Raw genomic sequence first — 21,841 nt, forward strand, 5'->3', positions numbered from 1 at the left:
CATGTTCATGGCAATGGTTCTAGCTCTCAGTTGTGTATGTCAGAGACAGGGCTGATGTTATTACAAGTCTGGCATCCACCAGTCGACCTCTGGGCCCTTGGTTGAAACTGTGGCCCGGCTTTGCTACTACACTTTCTGCTGGGTCTTTTGTGGGGAGGGGAGGGGAGGGGCACCCTCACAGCAATGCTGACCTGATCTCCTATGTACACTGCCACCACTTGCAGCTTATCAGGCACTGATACATTGTGGTCAATGAACTACAGTACTCGGATTCAGTGGGAATACTTCTGTTCCTGCTTAGTGCAGTGTTTTGTAAATGAGTTAAAAGCTGGGTTGCTGACCAAGCATTGAATCCTGCCTTACTTTGAATGAGGGAAGCTGCACTGGATCGGCAGCCATCCAATGTCAGCTGTAGGATGGTGCTGCACAGGCATCATCCTTGAAACGTATTTTCTGTATCCCTCAACTAATTTCTAATCCAACATTAACCCTACCTTATTTTCTACCTCACCTTTTAATCTCTGCACTGAACAGAATTTGTGAGTATACATGTTTAGAATGGATTACATAATTCCACTTCGGGGAGGTATTGTTTATTTTGTATTACATTAGGTGGGAGAGACCACGGCATTTCTTTTAGTTTATTTACAACGTTGGGGATGTGTGACTAGGTTAACATTCCTAGATTCAGGGCACATTGCATGCACGTCTGCATACTCTTGCATTATCGCAGGTACTTTGGTCAACTCACAGTTTCTTCGGTTAGGCGTTTTGCAAAAGGAAGTCAAAGGGAAGTCCGCTTGCGAAACACCACGCGCCTCCCTCAACCCCAAACCGAGGAACAAAACAATTGGGAGGAGGGGAGCAGACTCCGATCCACGGCGAATGTCAACTCTGCGCCTGCGCCAACTACATCAGGCGAGGTGGTGGCGTGGAGGGAGGTGCTGTCACCGGCCCCGCCTCCTCTCGCGGTTCTTGGCGCGGAGGAAGGTAGATCCGGGCCTGTTTGTTGCCGGCCGGCTACTTGGTCGGCTCTGTCGCTGAGGGGGACTATGGCTCAGCGGGGCGCAACGCAGCGAGCCCTGGGACGGCCGATGGAGACGGAGGCAAAGAGGCTACAGGAGGCAGAGGCTGCCTTGGAACAGCATCAGCAGTTGATTGCAGGTGAGAAGCAGACGCGGAAGAAATACAAGGAAGGGAGGGATGCGAGTGTTTCTGGAACGAAGTAGGCTTTGTTGGACGTGCTGGGCTGTGTTATCCGGTTGTGACGGACTCGCACCGTAAGGTGAGGACAAGAGGAGAGAAAAGGTGACGTACGGGACGCAATTCACAGGGTTTCAACGAGAACGGCGAGGCTTTAGGTTTGCTCTGCCTTGTTTTATTTTGGGGGGCGCGCTACATCACGCTGACAAGGACGTACTCTGTGCCTACATTTCACACGTTTCAAGTTGACCACGGCAGTTCAAAACGTGTTCTGGCGCTGAGGCCTGTCTGGAATCGTACCTATCCTTGCCAGATTACACAAGCATGGATTCAAGCACACATGATATGGCGTGAGGCAGGTTTTCCATGCTTTTATCTAGGTTCCTTCATCATAAATCACTCTGACGGTGATGTTGGGCAATTAGCTCCAGTAATTGCAGTAACAGTTGACTAAATCTAATGGAATGAATAATCTACACTAACTTTGTAAGTATGATCATGGCTTTGTTTGTGGAACTTGTTAAACTGTAGTTTATTGAACTGCAACATGCTAATTTTGTTTTACTGAATGAACTTAATTGCCTGAGTGTAGACAACATACTTGATAATAAACTGCCTGTGCTGGATGCTGAACTGTAAACTAGCCAATCATATTTTAGCATGGTGAGTTGTGCAAATACAAAGTGTGTTAGATGGATGAAAGTTTCCTACAGTTGTTTAGAGTCTAGAAATGCGTATTGACTAAGCATTATAGTTTGGGAGCAAAAGAGAGCATTCTTCACTTCTATCAGCTATATGTTACAGTGAAAGTGAAACGTTACATGTCATAATGTAGTCCCACTTGCACATGTGAATTGGCAGTTTCAGTGAGGTTCTCACTGTAACTTGTTCTCCAGTAATGATAATCATACCATATCAGAAGTGCTCAGGCTTGAGTTCCCATACTGTGTTAAATCATAATATAGGTTATTTTGCTTAGTGCGTTCTGTGAATCCAGACATTTTGTCTTATTTAACTATGGCTGAACATATTGTATCAGCCTTACTGTTGTCTCTGATACCATCAACAGCAATTTAAACTTTCAGAAACACCATATTTTTAAAGTATGAAGTCTTGCTGTGCATAAATTTGGCATACTAATTATACTTGCATTAGAAAAAGATGTCCACATATGATGCCTGTCAAGGCCATCCCCCCATTAAAATAAATACAGTGGATGATTGCCTCAGCTGAAGTTGCCTGCTGGGAATAATGTAGGAAGTAGTAGCATAGTGTTTAGGTATAGAACTACTTGGGCCAGGCAACGTGCCATGTACCCTGTAAAATACTGTACCTGACTTGGTCAGCTTCTCAGAGGAGATACCTTTGGTTCTTTACCTCTGGCAGCATATCTACAGCTGGCAACCAGTGACAGTTTGTCTAGCCTCAGTAGTAAAGATGTGGGGAGTAGATACATTAAATACAGTTTTATGAAAAAGTATTTGCCCTCTTCCAGATTGTTGCCCTAAAGTTCTAATCTAATTAGTTGGGTTCACATCATATGCTAAATCATAAACTGCATTATGTCTTCAAAAACTAATAAATTTTTATCTCAGTGTATTAAATAAGTATCTTTAGTAATTTTTTTCACCCTAACCCAGTGGTCCTGTAACTTAGCATGTCTTTATAGTTAATAATTTAAAAAATGTGTAAACTTTGCTAAAATATTTATTCTGCTTTTCTTCTTAGGTATGCTGGCGAGAAAGCATCTATTTTTATAAATTTGTAAATAAAGGTAGAAGTAGCAACACAGTTTCCTCATTTATAGGAGTGTTTTACAGGTAGTACTTGATTTACGACGGCAGTTGGGGCTGGAATTTAGGTTACTAAGCAATGTGGTCGTAAAGCACAACTCCATCATTTAATGATGGCAATCCCTGCAGTCCCAGTTGGTGTTGGTAACTGAATCCCATGGTCGTTAGGTGAGGCACCTTCCTGCCAGCTTCCCACAACCAAAATGGCTACTGCTGGGTAGAGGAGGGAGCAAAAGGGTGGGTGGATGTGTGGGGGATGGTCAGAGAGGGTGCACAGGGGGGTGCAAGAGGTGCCATGTGTGTCAGGGAGGGGATGCGAAAGGCACTGTGTGGGTCAAGGAGGGTGCGTGAAAGGCACTGCATGGGTTGGGTGCACGAGGTGCTGCGTGGGTCAGGGAAGGTGTGTAGGGGTGCGTGAGTGGCTGGTGTGGCACAAATGCAGAGGGGCTGTGGGAGGGTGCGCAGGTGGGGGAGACTTACCCCAGCAACTTGCGATCTTCCCTGCCAGCTTCCCCTTTGACTTTCTGGGGAAGCTAGCATGGAAGGTTGCAAAATGGTGATCATGTGATCGCAGAGCGCTTGGCAACTGGTCGTAAGGGCAAACAGGTTGCCAAGCAGCCAGATTGTGACCATGGGGATGCTAGGACGGCTGGAACTCTGAGGACCGGTCGTAACCACATTCACTGAGTACCATTGTAACTTCAAATGGTTGTTGAACAAATTGTAAGTCAAGGACAATTACCTGCATTAATATATACATAATTCATCCTGTCTAGATGTTGAAGCATATGGATAATATATCTACTTGCATTTATTTATTTATTACGTTTATATAGCCGCTCATCTCACTTCTGTGACTCTGGGCGGCTTACAAAGTTAAAAATACAGAGAATGATATTAGATCAACCAAAAATAATCGGAAAAAGCATTAAAAACAATAAAACTATTAAAAACATAATCAGCGAAAGAGCACCATTGATTTTATTTATTTATTTATTTGTTTGTTTATTTATTTATTTATTTATTTATTTAATAGACTTGTCCCTGCCCATCTCCCCACAATGGGGGACTCTGGGCGGCTTACAACAAACTAACTCTTATTTTCCTAAAAACCTAACCATTTAGCAGGCTCTCCACCAGCATCACCAGATCTCCAGGCCAGATGACAAAGCTGTGTCTTCAGGCTCTTCTGGAAGGTCTTATATGTGCTTATATATCCTTAGTGTGTACCAGTACACTGCACATGTATATATATGCATATATATCCTCTTAGTTGGGGATATACAGACAACAGTATTTAGCTTGCAAAGTAGGCTATAGATTAGAGACCCTGGTTTTCAAAGGGTGTCATGAGTTTGCTTGGGGTAAAACTGGGGCTTTGCCTGTGATTGTGGCATACTGACAAAATGTGCTCAAGCTAATCAGTTTTATCCTTATAAATTATATATATAATATATATAAATTATATATAAATTACATCCATGCATATGCCTTAGTTGTAATTAGAGCTAGTAACCTCATCTAAATGGGGGACGCGGTGGCGCAGCGGCTTAATGACGCCGAAAGTTGCTGGCCAGAAATGGCTGACGCTTCGGCGGTTCGAGTCCAGCCTTCGCGTTAAACAGGGTGAGCTCCTGTTTCCTCCCCCCAGTTCCTGTCAACCCAACAGTTCGAAAACTTACGTGAGTAGATAAATGGGGACTCTCACTCCGGTGGGAGGAAAAATGCTGGCGCGGTGCCTTGCAAAAAAGGAGTGGGGAGTAGTTGCCGGTAAGCGCGAAAAAACCGCGTGCGCCCGAAAAGGGCGCTAAGCAACGGAAACCCCGCCTCCTGCGCTCGCCAGCTGGGCTCTGCCCTAGGAAGGAGGCTCTGGCAAACCACTTCCGAAAAAACAGTTGCCTTGAAAACTGCAAAGGACTTGTCCAAAAAGCAGTCACTGCAGGGTCAGCCATGACTGAGCGCAGACAAAAAAAAAACCTCATCTAATCTAGGCTTTAAATAAGAGCATGATTCTGCCCACAATGGATATGTCAGAAAAATTTAACAACAAGGTGAATGCAGTGAGAATGGATTACAGGTAGTCCCCAGTTTAAGAATGAGTTCTGTTCCCAAGGTCTCTCCTTAAGTCGAATTTGTACGTAAGCTGGAACAGTATTGTATAATTCTTTATAAGTAGTATTGTGTAATTAACTAGAACCATTGTGTATTTAACTCGAATCATTGTGTATTTAACTCAAATTTTATTACAATAGGCTCCATTCTTAACTATGAGTTGTCCATAAACCGGGCGTTCTTAACCTGGGGACTACCTGTATTTAAGAAGCGTGCATGATCAAACAAAAAGACATATAGCAGTGCTTAAAGGTTTGTGAACCATTTTGAATTTTCAATGTTTCTGCATAAATATGACCTAAAACATGATCTGTTCTCCATACAAGTCCTAAAACTAGATGAAGAGAACACAATTAAACAATGAGACAAAAACATACTTGTTCATTTACTTATTGAGGCAAATGACCCAAAGCTATGGTGTGTGGTATGTGAACCTCTGCTTTCAGTAACTGGTGTGCCCCCCTTGGGGAGAAATAACTGCAATTAAATGTTTCCAATAACTGTTGATCAGTCCTGCACATTGGCTTGGAGGAATTTTAGCCCATTCTTCCGTACAGAACAGCTTCAGCTCAGGGATGTTAGTAGACTTCGTCACATGAACTACCTGCTTCAGATCCTTCCACAACATTTCTATAGGATTAAGGCCAGCTCTTTGACTTGGCCATTCCAAAACATTAACTTTCTTCTGCTGTAACCAATCTTTGGTCAACAACATGCGTGTTTTGGATTGTCTTGTTGCATGACCCACTTTCTCTTGAGCTTCAGTTCATGGACAGATATGCTGACATTTTCCTGTAGAATTTGCTGGTACAATTAAGTACTCATAGTTCCATCAATGATGGCAAGCTGTCCTAGTCCAGAGGCAGCAAAGCAGGCCCAAACCATGATTCTGTTACCACCATGTTTCATAAATGGGATAAGGTTCTTATGCTGGAATACAGTGTTTGCCTTTCACCAAACATAATGCTTTTCTTTCAAGCCAGAAAGTTCTATTTTGGTGTCATCCTTTCCAGAACATTCTTCCAATAGCCTTCTGGATGATCCATGTGACCTTTCACAAACCGTAGATGTGCAGCAATGTTCTTTTTGGAGAGGAATGGCTTTCTCTTTGCAACCCTGCCATGCACACCATTGTTGTTCAGTGTTCTCCTGATGGTGGTCTCATGAACATTGACATTCACCAATGCAGGAGTGGTCTTTAGTTCCTTAGACATTACCCTGAGGTTCTTTGAGACCTCCCAGAGTATTACATACCTTGCTCTTGGTATGCTCTTGGTTGCTCAACCACTCCTGAGGAGGGTAACAGTGGTACTGAATTGCCTCCATTTGTCCATGATCTGCCTGACAGTGGTCTGGTGGGAAATAGCTCTTTGGAAATAGTTTTGTAAACTTTTCCAGCCTGGTGATCATCAACCACTGTTTTTTGGAGATCCTCAGAAAGCTTCTTTGTTTGAACCATAATACACTTCCACATACCCGTGTTGTGAAGATCAGGCTTTGATAGTGAATACCCAGAATCCTGTTCTTTAAATAAGGCAGGCCCTCCCATACTCACACGATTATCATCCCACTGATTGAAGCACCTGACTCTAATTTCCCCTTCAAATGAACTGATAATCCTAGAGGTTCACATACTTTTGCCCTACACAAATATGTAGCTTTGGATCATTTTCCTCAATAAATAAATTATTGACTATAATTTTTGACTCATTTGTTTAATTAGATTGTCTTTATCTAGTTTAGGACTTGTGTGGAGAATAGATCATGTTTTAGGTCATATTTATGCAGAAATACTGAAAATTCAAAAGCTTTCACAAACTTTTAAGCATTGCTGTAGGGTCAAGAATGAATGGGTGATGAGTAATTGGGGACTGAATACAAAAATGAGTGACTGGTATGGAAGAAGTGCATTGAGATGGTTTGGTCATATGGGGAGAATAAATGAGGACCAAATTACAAAACAGATTTAAGAAAAGTGAATAGATCAAGATAAAGGAGAAGATTAAGAAAGTCATAGTTGGATGGAGGATAGAGATCCTGAAAAAGAGAGATGTATGGATATAGTAGAAGCGATGATGGTTTGCAAATAAAAATATGAAGAGATATAGTGATTGATCTTTACCCAGGTCTCTGGAAGGGATGACTGAAGCCCCCTTTTAACTTAGGCGATTTTCTTTTGTTTCCACCCAGTTTGTTATTCTGCCATCTTTACTCTTTTTTGTTTTTATTTTTGTTTTCATGTTTTAAATCATTTGTAAACTGCCCAGAGTCACTGGGAGTTGGGCAGGATATAAATTTAATAAATAATAATAATAATAGTGTAAACAATTTATTCTACAAGTTTATATACCACTCCAGTTGTTAAATGAAGTGGCTTGCAGTCTATGGTACTACATAGATCTAGTTACATTTCTTTTTTTCTTATCTCCTACCTTTAATTTCGTTTGCTAATTACTTCTTTCTTTTCTGTCCATTGCATAAAATTTCTTACCTGACATGGAATAGAGTGTTGAGTACATATGTATGCATGTGTGAAGAAATGATATATTTTATTTGCTTGCTTGCTTGCTTGCTTTATTTATTTATTTATTTATTTATGCATGCATGCATGCATGCATGCATGCATGCATGTATGTATGTATGTATGTATGTATTTATTTATTTATTTATTTATTTATTAAATTTTTCAGCCGCCCATCTCCCCCCAATGGGGGAACTCTGGGCGATTCACAACAAACATTAAAAACATAAAAAATATAAATACATAATACATATGTTTTATAATGGTTATAGTTTGCAAGTAACCTCAATGAAATTACATTATAGGCCAAAAACCTGGTTTGGTTACCCTGTAGTAAAACTTCAAAATTTTAAAAACTGAATGGATAAATTCTCTTGGAGGAGAATTATCACTGATATTTTAAAGACCTGAGAGCTGGCCAGAGAACCTTCTAAAGTGGACCAAAGATAGTAGGTGATGAGAGCTGTAAAGTAGTATTAAGCTTTAAGGAGGAAACACAGAATTCAAAGAAAGACTTCACTAGAAGGAACTCCAGCAAATTGTCCAGGAACAACTGTTTCATCCTGGAAGCCAAAAGTAATAAGAGGAGCCTGAGGCTGAGGAAGACTGTTATGCAACCTATGTTCATTATATAAGGATAATTGGGGTTAAGTTAAAAAACTTTATAAATCATTAACACACCAAAACCTGGAATAGTGTATTAAGTTCTGTTGTACTTGGCATTTTTAAACTTGTGCTATAAAGTAAATATGTTATCAGTATTACAGATATTTGGGCAAGGAGGAAATGTAATAAAGCATTTAACATTTTCCTAACTTTTTAAAAATGACTCAGATCGAAGACATTTAAAACACTGAATTTGCACAGCAGTTTTAAAACCAAGTTTTATGTTTTAATATTAATATTCCTTTTTTACATGGTATTTGAATAGTAAGTAAAGTGCTTCTTTTATGTGGTTGCTGTCATATATGGTTGTTAAATATAATCTTTATAGATAAAGGATGTGGGAACACAAGATGCTAATCCTTGGTTTTCTTAATAATAAAGGTTTTTAAAGCATTAATAAACACAGTTGGCCAAGTTTACACATTATGCTAAACAGTAAACCATGAATTACAGCCTGTACTGGCTGGCTTCACACAACATGCTAAGACACATTTGGATTTGGTCTTCTGTAAACTCAGCCACTAACTTCTGTAATTCAATTCAGTTCAATCTATATTTGATTCAACTGCAAGTCAACAATACAGGAATTAACAAAAATGCAGAAGTAAGTAAAATGATAACCAACTTTAATTAAAATGCTTTTTTCTGTGCATGTCTTTGAATCAGTGTTGCCTCCTGGTGACTGCCTAGACTAGTCTCTGCAGTTTTCTTGGCAAGATTTTTGGAAGTGGTTTGCCATTGCCTTCTTCCTAGGGCTGAGAGAGAATGACTAGTCCAAGGTCACCCACCTGGCTTTGTGCCTAAGGCAGGACTCACAGTCTCCTAATTTCTAGCCTGGTGCCTTAACCACTACACCAAACTGGACTTCTAAAATACATTAAAATATATAGAAATCAAGTAAAACTTATAGAGCGTTATTGGGACAGTGATTACAAAAATAAATAAAAGAACTTTTAATAAAATCATTGTCTAGCAGCCTCTTAAGCAAAACTTGCCAGCCTCCTTAATAAAGTCTTCTTGTTTAAATTAATCAAATATTCCGTTTTATGTGAATCAAGGCAAGATAATTTTCCTTTCAAGAGAGGCTTTAAAATTTTTCCATGGACAGAAGTGGAAATAGTGCAGTACAATAAATAATATGAAAATAATTCTATGGTTTTATTGCAGTATGGGCAGAAACACATATGGTATTTCAGGGAATTGGCCCTCCCTCATAGCTGAATATATTTATTGAAACTATAAGTGCCTCTGTAAGGGAAAGCACTTTTACATACCTAAAATAATACATTCAATTTTAGTTTTATTGAGTGCATACCATGATGCAATTTTTTGTAAAACTTTAGAAAGATTCCCTTGAGCAAAAATGTCCCAAGAGGTGATTATCATTTGCATTATTTGAATTCAGAAAGAATTCAGCTGAAAAGCCAAAGGAATGCATGTGATTGATTAAGAATGTAAATCAACATGTACAATATAAAGTGTGAAATTTCATTTGCTCCAAAAGGCACAACTTATCAAGTTGAGAATCAGGCAGTGAAAGAAGTCTAACCCTGTAATTAAATGCCCTAACAATTATTTTGGCTTTAATTTGGTGTTTGCCAGTTTCTGCATCAAAAGGAAGTAGGTGTAATCTTAGATATGCCTAAGATAGTTTTAAGGAGCTTGATTTGGAAAAATTCCATGTCATACAGAGTATGACATATATCTCTGCTGCATGCAAAAAATAAAGAACTAGTTTGTTTTATAGAAGAATCAGGCCTAAAGGAATTTGACATCCACCACTTAAACAACAAAACTTTATTATTTCAATTAATCATCAATACATTTTAATTTTTGAGCCTGATAATGAGAGCTTATGCTGTCACTAAGCAATGTAGTCATGTGAAATCTCACTTTACAACCACATCGCTTAGCAACGGAAATACCAGTACCAGTTGCTGTTGTAACTCAAGAACTACCTGTAGTATTATATTGTAATACCTACATTAATTGGTCCAGCATCAAATTATTATTATTGCTAGTCTGTGATCTTGTAGAGTTATTGTAACGTTTACATCAGAAATTATTAGATTGTTTTAGATGACCAAATATTTCAATTTAATATATACATATCTTAAATTATATGTAATGAAATGTGATGTTGAAAATTGTCTCTTCAGATTGGTTTCATGTATATTTCCAAATGTGATTTGGATTAAAATCCTTGAGTAACTTTATGTAATTTTTGAATTAACTATACTTTCATTGCATTTCAGGAAAAGCACATAAAGAAGGTGGATCTGCACGAATGTCGCTCCTCATCTTAGTGTCCATCTTCTTAATAGCTGCTTCTGTTATGTTGATGGTATATAAAAACTTTCCCCAGCTTAGTGAGTAAGTATACCATGAAGAATTCATTCCGTTTCTAACGTCTGTAATTATATGCACCTAGAGAAGTTATGTAGGGTCTTATGAGGTATTAAAAGGTTCTAGGTATCTCCTAGAAAGCACAATAATGTCAATATCAGAAAACCCCAACAAATTACAAAATATTATATTTGATTTTCTCATTAGAAAATTAACATAATAGTGTAAAGTTATTTACAGATAGTACTTTTTTCAAATGGTAAATTATGCAAATTAACTTTAAAACCATTAAGTATACAATTATTTGGAAGGAGTTGATACTGATTACTTGCGTCCATGCTAACTGCAGTATGTATGTTCTTTGCTAACTCAGATTAAAAAGGTTGCCCAGTTTGTAAGTAAACTGGATGAAAGTTCAAATGCCGCAAAGATAATCTTCTTAAGAGGCCATCCTTGGACCCAACTGTGTTAGACAACTTTTGTCCAGTCTCCAACCTCCCCTTTTTAGAGAAGGTTGTTGAGAGGTGGTTGGCACTCAGCTTCAGAGGGTCCTGGATGAAGTGAATTATCTGGGCTGGGATACAGTACTGAGATGGCATTGGATGTGCTTGCAGATGATCTTTGGAGAGTCCGGGACAGGGTGATGCAACTGTCCTGTCTCTCCTGGATCTCTCAGCGCTTTTAAGTACCATCAACGATGGTATCCTTCTAGACTTGCTGTGGGGGTTGGGAGTAGAAGGCACTGTCTTGCAGTGGTTCTTCTCCTTTCTCTGTAGCCAGTTCCAGTCAGCGTTCGTAGGGACGAAGAGGTCAAACCATAGACTCCTGCAGCGTGGGGTGCCTCAGGGCTTGGTCTCTTGCCTCTCCTCTTTAATATCTACATGAAACCACTGGGTGAGGTCATTTGACAGCATGGGGTGTGGTATCATTGGTACGCTGATGATACCCAGTTATACATCTCCACCCTGGGCTGGGCAGGTTATGCTGTTGCGGTGCTGACCAAGTGCCTGGAGGCTATGATGGTCTGAATGGGGAGGAACAGTCTTCAGCTCAACCCTGGCAAGACAGAGTGGGTTTAAGGTCCTGGTTATTACCTTTAAAGCCCTACATCGCATGGGACCAAGTTATTTGTGGGACTCCTTGAGATTATCTGCCTATCCCACCAGGTCCAATACGGTAGGCATGCTCCAGGTCCCTTCCCTAAAATGTTGCCATCTAGTGGGACCTAGGAAGCCTTCATAGCTGCCCCTACTTTGTGGAACACTGTCCCCCATGCAAACTGGCAGGTCCCCATCCCTTTAGCTTCTAGAAGGCCATCAAGACCTGGCCCTTTATCCAGCCACTGGGGTAGAATGATGGGAGCCTGTAGATAGCCATTGGGGCATCTTAGGAGATGACTGAAGCACCAGAATTTTTTAGTTCTTGGTTTTAATTTGTTTTTATTATTTTACTACTTGTAGTTTTATTTCTGCTGTGAGCCACCAGAGTTGTATTTTAGGATGGGCAGCCATACAAATAAAATAAAATAATTTTTTATCACAGCATAAAATCTCATAATTTTTGAAGTAGACAGTAAATCTACAAGAAGACTAGCAATAGTAATAATTTGACACTGGACCGATGAATGTTGGTATATGAATTGGGAAATGCAGGACTGCAAAATTGGTACAATGGGATCAATGCTTTCATGAAACCCTAGACTTCAGGTATTATAATATCATAATAGTGTATGTGTAGTATACTTTTTTGCTGACTGGAGGCAAGAATTCACTATACCTATTAATAAAATTGTCTGTTTTTCCCCCTACAGAGAGGAGAGAGAATGTATAAAAATTCCTAGAGACATGGATGATGCTAAAGCCTTAGGAAAAGTACTCTCTAAGTACAAGGATACTTTCTATGTTCAAGTATTAGTGGCCTATTTTGCTACCTATGTCTTGTATCCTTCTTTAAAAAATATACAAGTTGCTGTGTAATATGATGTGAATCTATTATGTATTATTAATCCTTCTAATGCCAGGGTTTCTACCAGGGTTTCACCTCTAAGATAAAAGAATGAAAGGCAAATTTCCCATCCTTTCATTCTCCCAGTGTGGGATGGGAGATGCTTTGAGACAGATTTGGGCATTTTTCTTATAGGCAGGGACTGCAGCTTTAAACATCTCCAAGGGCTGTAATGTTCGACTAGTTTTTGGTGCCGTCAAGGTTTCGATAGAAGAAAATATATGTAGCTCAGGGTTGAACTGTGGAATTCTTGATGCTTTCTGAGCCTGCAAATATTTCATTACTGGAATTCCTGGAAGCTTGGCATTCAAACAAATCAGCCATCAGTAGACACATAGAGATAAACCATATTTGCATAACATTAAAAAAGGCAATAAAAAACCTAGGAAGGAAACAAAAAGACTAGAACACATCCCCTCCAGCAGGCAGCACTCAGATAAGCAGGGATCAACATCAGGCAAAAAACAATACTCTAATCAAGGAACCACCAAGGAGAAAACCACACCCCCACCAAAACTGGCAGGGCAAGCTATAAATAAGCGGCAAACCCCACACTCACTCGCACTGATGATGTTACCTAGTCGGGTAATTAAATGTCTGCAAGCAAACAACCAAGCTCAGTGAACTCCAGTGACTCCACATTGGCTTTAATGGATGAAATAAATGCCTTAAGCCTTACAGATATCCATTTTTCCTTTAAATTCCCCAAACTTCCATTAATGAGAGGCAATTTTCACAAATTTTTCCTTCTGTACTGTAGACCTCTGCCTTTCTCTTTTTGCACTTTCCAGTTGTCATAAAAATAAAAAAGACCCTGTTTAATCAGACTGAAAGGTTATGTAACATAGCATCTTCTTCACTGAGGTATATGGGAAGTATCCTAGCAGAACATGAGTGCCTCATTAGATCAACTGATATTCAGAAACATAGTACATTTTACCTTAACCATATGAATGACTTACCCTGCATGAATTTGTTTAATCTGCTTTTGAAGGGTCTCCATCAGCACAAGTTATGGCTATAAATTCTATAGCTTATGTATTGTGTAAAGATGTACTTAGTTTTGTTTGCTCTGAATTATATATGTTATTGAGTGACCCCAGGTCCTAGTGCTATGAAAAGCTGAGAAAAATATATCCACTTCTTTTATATTATCCATCATTTTTAATTTTTGTTTGTGAAATGTGAATACTGAGTTATGGTACTCATGACGTCAGAGCAGGGGCTTGGATCCGGGTCAAAATCAGACCATGACTTTCTTCATTTAATATATTTAAAATCTGCTTCTTTTATGAAAAAATTAACTCTGTAAATATCTGGGTAGAAATCAACACAGGAATCAATAAATGAAATCAATTGAAATGTTTGGAGCTTTAAGAAAAAGAAAGCTAACAGGAGACCTTGTTATTCTTGTGTTTTAAGTTGTAAAAATTTCACAAAAGTTAGCAGAACAGAGGTATTCAGGAAACTTATTTACATAAAGGAATATTTGGATGCTGTGAAGTCACTTTTGAAATTTTTTAACACATACTCTGCTAAAAATAAGCATTCCTTATTTTCATTGGTGTGTTCTTTCTCTGGGAATAGAATCTGCTAATTTGATATTGCTATGTTGTTAAAGCACTTGGACTGAAAAGAACTTTTGAATCAATTATCTATTAAAGGTCTAATATATTAGAATTATTCTTGTATGAACAATTTTAGCAATTAAAATCAAGGATATTAAATAATGCCATTTACTAGCAATTTATATTACCAATGAGACAGCTTTAAAATTTTGCTTCAATTTTTCACAGAAGCAAAATAGCCTATAAAGAGGTAATATTGAGATTCATTGATGTGGACATTTACTGATGAATGATGATCATAGTTCAGACCTAATTTTTTATGTGAATGGTAAGAGTTACCAGTATTTTTAACAGTTTAAAATATTAAATACTTTGTTTACAGTGAACAGTTTGTCAGCAAGTATGTTATGAATGAATAGGCAGATGCAGTTTTTTGACAGATGAACCTTTATGATACACATGTTTGCAAATCTGCCTAGAATGTGCACATACAATTTTAGACTGCGATTCAATCTGCTTGTTATATCTAAAATACAGAATGCATGAAGAAATACATAGAGAAAGTCCATTAAGCAGCATAAGCATATGTCAGAATATTAAATGGACATTTATTATTGCTTATTCAGGAAATACTTTTGATTTTTTTCAAATTTTGCTTGTATTTTAATCTTCTATAGTTGCAAACTTTTGTACTTTTCAGTAATCTGTAGGATTATACTATAAGACTTACAGAAAGACTCTTTTGTTCATTAATTTATCAAAATTCATTCTTAACTATAGTCACCATCTAGTCTGCAAACATTTGCTATTCCTGGATCAATATTTTTGAGTATACTTTCAGGATTTCTTTATCCCTTTCCATTAGCTCTATTTCTTGTTTGTTTGGTAAGTATTAATTGCAAGGGTAGAATGTTCTTTCTTTTAAAAAATGCTTAAGATAATCTATTGTGAAAAAAGCAGAGTATGTGAATGTTGCAAAAATTTCAAATCTATTCTTAGGAGTTCAAATCTATTTAAAATAACAGAAATACAATTCAAAATATTAACACAACTCAGTAATAACATAAAAGTGTCTGTTGCAAAGAATATCGAACACAACCAACATCTGGATAGAAGAGGTGCGCTTACATCTCTTAAAAACTATCAGGGATAATTTTTCATACCTTTTGAAGCCTCAGGAAAGCTTCAAAAATATAGAGCCGTTGGTGAAAATGCCTGACTGATCAACATCAGTATCCAAAGCTGCCACAAATATGACATGAATAATAAGACCTGCTAGGGTTTATGGCATGAATAAACTAATAAATAAAAGGCCTTGTCTTTGACTCCTAAAGTTTAAAAAAGACTTGTATTCTCTAACAAATGGACAAAGAGTATAGCTGCCACAAAATAGGTAAATATATGCTCTTTTCCTAACAGCTGTTGGAAAATGTACAACAAATGTTCAGCTGACAATTTTATGTATAATGCATTGCCGTAATTGAGCCTGAATGTTATAGAAACATAGATCAGTGTGGTGTAGCAAGTTCCATCAAAGAATTTTAGATCAAGCTGTTTTGGATTGAGCTGAAATTCACATCTCTCAGCACCACACATTTGTTATGGTATGAAGCACCTTTAGCTGAACAGAAGATTTTCCAAGAAAAATATAATCTGCGGTTAGTGATGTTCTGGTAAGAAAAAGATTAGATTAATGTAATGTGTTTCTTGCAAAGCTATTTTTAAAAACTGTGTATCAATATATAGTTGTAATTGCAGCTCTTTTAGCTAGACTAGAAAGTAATTTTACTTTCAGATCTGCCTAGCCTACTAATGCATTTATTTCTGGACACAGTTCAGATCAACGAAGTCCAGATTCTATGAAAATTTCTGCCCCATTGAAACTTGTTCACTGGTTGTGTCATCACATTTAGAGTTAAGATAGATACCTATTAGGAATGTTGCCTTCATAATGGTGATAGCTACTTGTGGTACTCTTTCTAGACCTACTTGCTTGGTACCCACCTTAAAAATGTTCAGGTGCAAGGAATATAGTATGTTGCTTTCTCAGGCTTTTGTTGTCAAAATTGTGCTGCTGCTATCTGTTTTGTTTTTTGTTTGTGCATTAGATACTGTTTTTTCCAAGCAGTCTTACATTTTAAGCATTTTAAAGCATTCAAATTCCCTTTGGACAATTTAAACTGGTACAATCCAAGGAAGAAGTAATTTTAAATTTACAGATAAATTTATTTATTTATTTATTTATTTATTTATTTATTTTTATTAAATTTACATAATTCTGTTATTCTGAAATTTATTTAATTTAGCTAGTTAGAAAACATTATTGCATGTGAATTATACTGAATTGAATATCTCTGTATAAGATACAGATTTTCCATTTATTTGCAGTGCTCTGGACTTGGAGCTTCTTTTTGTTATATGCTGTCCTATTTAGTTGGAAGACCAGTTGTATATAGATATTTAACAGAGAAAGCAGTGAAATGGTCAAAACAGGTAAGGTCACTTTGGTGGAACATATGTCCTGAATAAATTAATAAAAGGATATCTCATCATTTTTCCCCTACTTCTGGTCACAGAGGCTAGTTTATTCCTATAAGTAGTTGTAGTATTAAGGACACTGTTATGTGTCTCACGTGAGCAGAAACACTCATGTGTTTTTGGCATGAGGCAGTCGTGCTAATTATCTAGCTTTCCAATACTGTTTGTGCCTGCCATGTCCTATCATGCACCATTCTGTGGCCCCTTTGCTTTCCTGGTTCTGAACAGCAGAATAATGGTGGGAAAAGGCAGGAAAGCCCCATCATATGGACAGAGTTTCAATACTTCATCTCTGAATCTAGTCCTATTTTCTAGTCAACAAGCAGATGGTATAACTTAAGAGCAGTTACAATATTTAGGTGCTATGCTCAAAACAGTTGAAAGAATATTTGCTTAAATGAATGACGCCTTTTAACAGACCAAGACTTGTTGGAATAAATTGTGGTTTTCAGACTTTTATAGACATTTCATATGCTAATAAAGAATTCTGTAAATGTGAAAGCTTGCATTCTGCTACCAAAGTATTTATGGCATTATTCTTTCTATTATGTTTAATTGTTTAAATCAATACTCACAAAGCAACTTAGTATTAAAATAAACGGTCCCTTCCAGAGGCAAGTTTGAGGTTACAGGACTTGCAGCCCAACCAGTTTGGTGGGCAGACTATACAAAGGCACTAAAGAGGGTATGATTTGGACAGGCTGCCAGTCCTAGCTTGGAAGTAGGGTTGTGGAATATCTCTAAGGAGCTAGAAGAGGAATACTGATATACAATATAGCCTAGGGACATAATGTCTTTTATCACATGGGATACATTCCCCCAATTTTTCTTTCCTCCCCCCTTTAGAAAAAGGGTCTGGTTACATTACTTTCTGCTCTTTCCCTTCATTAATAAAGAAATACAGCAGCAGCTGTCTGTATCTTGAGAGTTGCTATTCTTCACAGTATTAACTTTTCCATTTTCATTCCAACATACTTTTCTTCATGCATCTCTTCCCCCTACCTCTCAGTCCACCAGCTGTGTCATTCCCCATGGCCACTGAGCATGCTCTGTTCTCATTGAGTTGTTTTTTTATTCTCCTCTAGAATTTATATTGCTGAGCTCACTGATATCTCCCTTTTATGTGGCTGGTACTGATTTAACTACACAAAGGCTAATACTCATTTCTGAGCTTCAGTAATGGGATTTATTACTCGATTAAGATGAAACTGCTGAATTTCAAAGCAAGATTCTTTTAATTTGGAATTCTTATGTCCCACAGGTTGAACGACACAGAGAACATCTCATTAACTACATAATATTTTTGAGAATCACTCCTTTCCTTCCTAATTGGTTTATCAATATAACTTCTCCTGTAATAAATGTGCCATTAAAAGTATTTTTCATCGGTACTTTTCTTGGTAAGAATTCTGTTTAATGTTTAACATTTTAAAGTGTATGTGTTTCCTTTTCTGCATGGTTTATTAGTGCATAGTGCCATCTGTTGGGGAATTATAGAAATTTTGGATAAGTTTTATATTTTGATCTTTTTTTATGAGGATTGTTTATAGACACAAACACAAGTATAGAAAAATGAACTGCAGTGTTGAAGATCAATTACAGATACAATCCTATTCTTGAGCCTACTCTATGGCACTGATGGTAATGAAAAATATTCTACTTCACCATCACCATTATATCTGCTCATGATTTTGATGTTCAGTACCTGTTAGAAACGAAAGGCAGCTTGGCTAATGGGGATTGGCACTCCAGATAAAATTATACACATCCATTCTGACTTAATTCTATCCAAGTATGATCCCCCTTTCAGTTACAGTACTGCTTTTATGTTTTGGGGAAAAGGCTGCTTGTCCAGCTGCAGAACTGTGCTTAATAATGGTACTGGTTACTCAAAATACAGTTACATCAGTCGTATAGTACATTTGTCCCCAATGTAGTGATATTTTGAACTGAAGTTTCTATTAATCTATGCCAACATTGCCAACAGGGATGACTTAGAAAATCTGGACATCTTCATTGGAAAAGGCTACTATCATGGCAATGCCAGTGATCAGCTTGATGACTCAATATATTGCACTGACATTTAAAGATATAACTAGCTTAGAATTAGACTTTCTCAAGAACTGTAGCTCCCTCTTCCCCTTTATTCTTCCTGGGACATTATTTCCTCTACAAAAGCCTATTTTGAATTCTTGAAATAAGATAGGTAGATATCTGAGAGACCTATTTTCTTTCTTTCTTTCTTTCTTTCTTTCTTTCTTTCTTTCTTTCTTTCTTTCTTTCTTTCTTTCTTTCTTTCTTTCTCTTTCCCTTCCTTCCTTCCTTCCTTCCTTCCTTCCTTCCTTCCTTCCTTCCTTCCTTCCTTCCTTTCTTTCTTTCTTTCTTTCTTTCTTTCTTTCTTTCTTTCTTTCTTTCTTTCGTTGTTGTACTGCCCAGGATATGGAAGTTGTAGCTCCCTTAAGCTAGTTAATTTAGCCAAGTGATACCATTTTTTTTATTCAGGGTTTCTACTTATTACTTACATTAATTCATTATTTATGTATATGATATGTATGGCACCTAGTAAGAGTAATTGGGAGTCAAGTGGCATACAAATTTGAGAAATATAAAGTACCTGCTTTAACTTGTAAAAGTAAGGTAACCTTTTTTGGATATTGGTTTCATAACATATTTTGCATCCACTTGTTATAAGAAGGATATACACAGGAATTTAGCATAGCTGCCTTAAAAAATATACAAAATATTTCAAAAATGTGAAACAAGAAAAGCAAAGCAAATATATACATTTTCTGTTGTGACTCTTGGATCAGATAAAATAATAGCTACTTGCTAATATTAGAAGTGTGATTTTGTGTTGAAACTTTTTATAATTTCTAACCAAAATATTTTCATCTTTTGTTTCCAGGTGTTGCACCACCATCTTTTGTAGCAATTAAAGCTGGAACAACACTTTATCAGCTTACCACAGCAGGTGAAGCCGTTTCCTGGAACTCAGTCTTTATTCTTATGATTCTAGCAATTCTGTCCATTCTGCCAGCTGTTTTCCAGAATAAACTTAAACAAAAGTTTGAATAAGGATAAACCTGGATCTTCCCTTTCCATTTCATCTCAGGATCCATAGTACTTTTCTGATCCCTTTTCTAATAGATGTTAAGTAATTTAGAAAGAGGAAAATGAAGAGAAACAGAAGTTTTTAGATCTTTTGTTCAGTTATACTATATTTATGGGGGGGAGGCAAAATAACTATAGCTGGAATAAAATTTTAAGGTGAACCATTCCTTTTGAAGAATTCTGAGGCAGTCAATTTTAATTTGTAATATTTAATCTGAATCTATGCCTTATCTGATATTTTTTGTTTTTGTTTATCTGATATTTTCTTGATCATTTAATGTGAATAATTTGTTTTTCCCATCTTTTCCCTGTCACTGAATAATCCTAAGGAATAGCAAATTGCACAATGGATTCTATAACCCAGTGGAGTAAAAAGACTGCATAGTTTCTTTATGCATAAACTCTTTGTTGAAAACATGATCAGGTGGCTTGACCAGTGTTTCAGAAGTTTCTGAGTCCTTGTTTTTTGCTCATTTTGTAAAAGATTGAGTGATTTAAATGTGGGGTATTGTTTGTTTTCTTGAAATGGGAGCTAATTTATCATGGCACATAAAATGCTACTTTTAATATTCTTACCTTGTTTGCGATCATTTCAGTTATTTGAATGGCTAATATTTTATTACACTGTCATTATTTGTCAAAAAACAGCAGTTATCAGAATACATTTTATAGGAGCATATTGAAATGTAGGAATTACTTTTTATTTTGCAATAATTTTGGGGGGAAATATTTATTAAAGATAAGTATGCAGTATTTTTAAAACTTATAAATACAATCTGGCTGAGTAGTAATTAAATGCATTGCTTGAATCTAAAACGCCAAAGATGCTCCATGTTCCCCTTAAAGCCCAGGTTCCTTCAGTCATGTTTTATACACCAAATGAAATGAATGAGAAGTGCCTAAGCATGAACAAATTCAGTCTGTGCAATGGAAGAAGCGTTACTCATTCACTGGGCAAAGATTAACATGTAGAATTTGTATATTTTGTAAATAATCCTTACTAATATGATGTAACCTTTTTCTGATGGAAGAGTAGCTTATTAAAAATGAAATGAAAATTGACTTATGAATTTTAAGTACTCTTTAGGGGTTTTACTTCCAAAGGTAATGATACTTTTTCACTGAAATACTATAATTGCCATGGAATGTTTTCCCCCATTTGTGAGATCTGTTATACTATCTCCAATACTGATTGTTCCATCCACTTATTTTTAGTACAGGTTGTAATGGTATGTGGGAGAGACCTTAGGAGACTGAGCAGAGACGCTGCCTAGGGAATGGCAGGGTAAGAGATTGAAGATTCTGTCAGTGTAGCTTTACAAAAAAAGTAGAATTAGCTAATCTGGTTGTGATTCCTATCTGGCTTACCCTGCAGGGCCGGCATCAATCTTGCAAGTATGAAAATACAGTTCTCCCCCATCTCCTTTTCAGCCCGAGAAACTAGGGAGGGTCTCTTCTGAGCCTCTTGCCCTGTCCACTATCTAGCTGTGGGCTATGCTATGTCTTATCTGACCATTCCTTGGGCAGCGTCTCTGCTCAGTCTCCCAAGGTCTTTCCCAGGTACCACTACACAGGTAGTCCTTGTTTAACAATGGTAATTGGGACTGGAAACTGTTGTTAAGCGATGTGGTCGTAAGTCGAAAAACCATGTGACCATGCCGCTTAGTGATGGCACTGCCAGCAGTCTGCACATGACTATGACTTCTGACTTCCTGCCAGCTTCCCCATTGATTTTGCTTGTGGGAAGCCAGCAGGGCAAGTTGCAAATCATAATCAAGTGACCATGGGGACACTGTGCCTGCCGTAAGTATGAGGTCCAGTTGTAACTACCACTCGTTCAGCACCACTGTAAGTCTGAATGGTTGCTGAACAAGCAGTGATTAAACAAGGACCAGCTGTAGATATATGCAGTCAAATGAATGAACAAATAGTTTTACAGATCATACAAGCAAAACCAGAACACCATCATTTTTCTTTGT

At 37.5% G+C, this 21,841-nt stretch overlaps 1 protein-coding gene across 1 annotated transcript; it reads left to right on the forward strand.

The window, feature by feature from the left end:
* Positions 1 to 948: 948 nt before the first annotated feature.
* Positions 949 to 20,678, forward strand: TMEM41B (transmembrane protein 41B). The gene is made up of 7 exons (XM_007421128.3): positions 949 to 1,164; positions 10,551 to 10,668; positions 12,452 to 12,580; positions 15,005 to 15,098; positions 16,602 to 16,706; positions 18,013 to 18,151; positions 19,657 to 20,678. Exons 1-7 carry the CDS (start codon positions 1,053 to 1,055, stop codon positions 19,824 to 19,826), a joined length of 867 nt encoding a protein of 288 aa, XP_007421190.1. The 5' UTR covers positions 949 to 1,052; the 3' UTR covers positions 19,827 to 20,678.
* Positions 20,679 to 21,841: the final 1,163 nt, after the last annotated feature.

Source organism: Python bivittatus, unplaced genomic scaffold, assembly GCF_059951505.1.
Source record: "Python bivittatus isolate LINGU-HERP-01145 unplaced genomic scaffold, Pbiv_v1 ctg000480_np1212, whole genome shotgun sequence".
NCBI lineage: Eukaryota > Metazoa > Chordata > Lepidosauria > Squamata > Pythonidae > Python > Python bivittatus.

Bases quoted from the DNA above. Each gene is read 5' to 3' on its own strand.
- TMEM41B (XM_007421128.3), top strand. From the start codon at position 1,053: ATGGCTCAGCGGGGCGCAACGCAGCGAGCCCTGGGACGGCCGATGGAG. The intron at 16,707-18,012 runs GTAAGGTCACTT...TATGTCCCACAG, and splicing joins CAGTGAAATGGTCAAAACAG to GTTGAACGACACAGAGAACA. The intron at 18,152-19,656 runs GTAAGAATTCTG...TTTTGTTTCCAG, and splicing joins TTTCATCGGTACTTTTCTTG to GTGTTGCACCACCATCTTTT.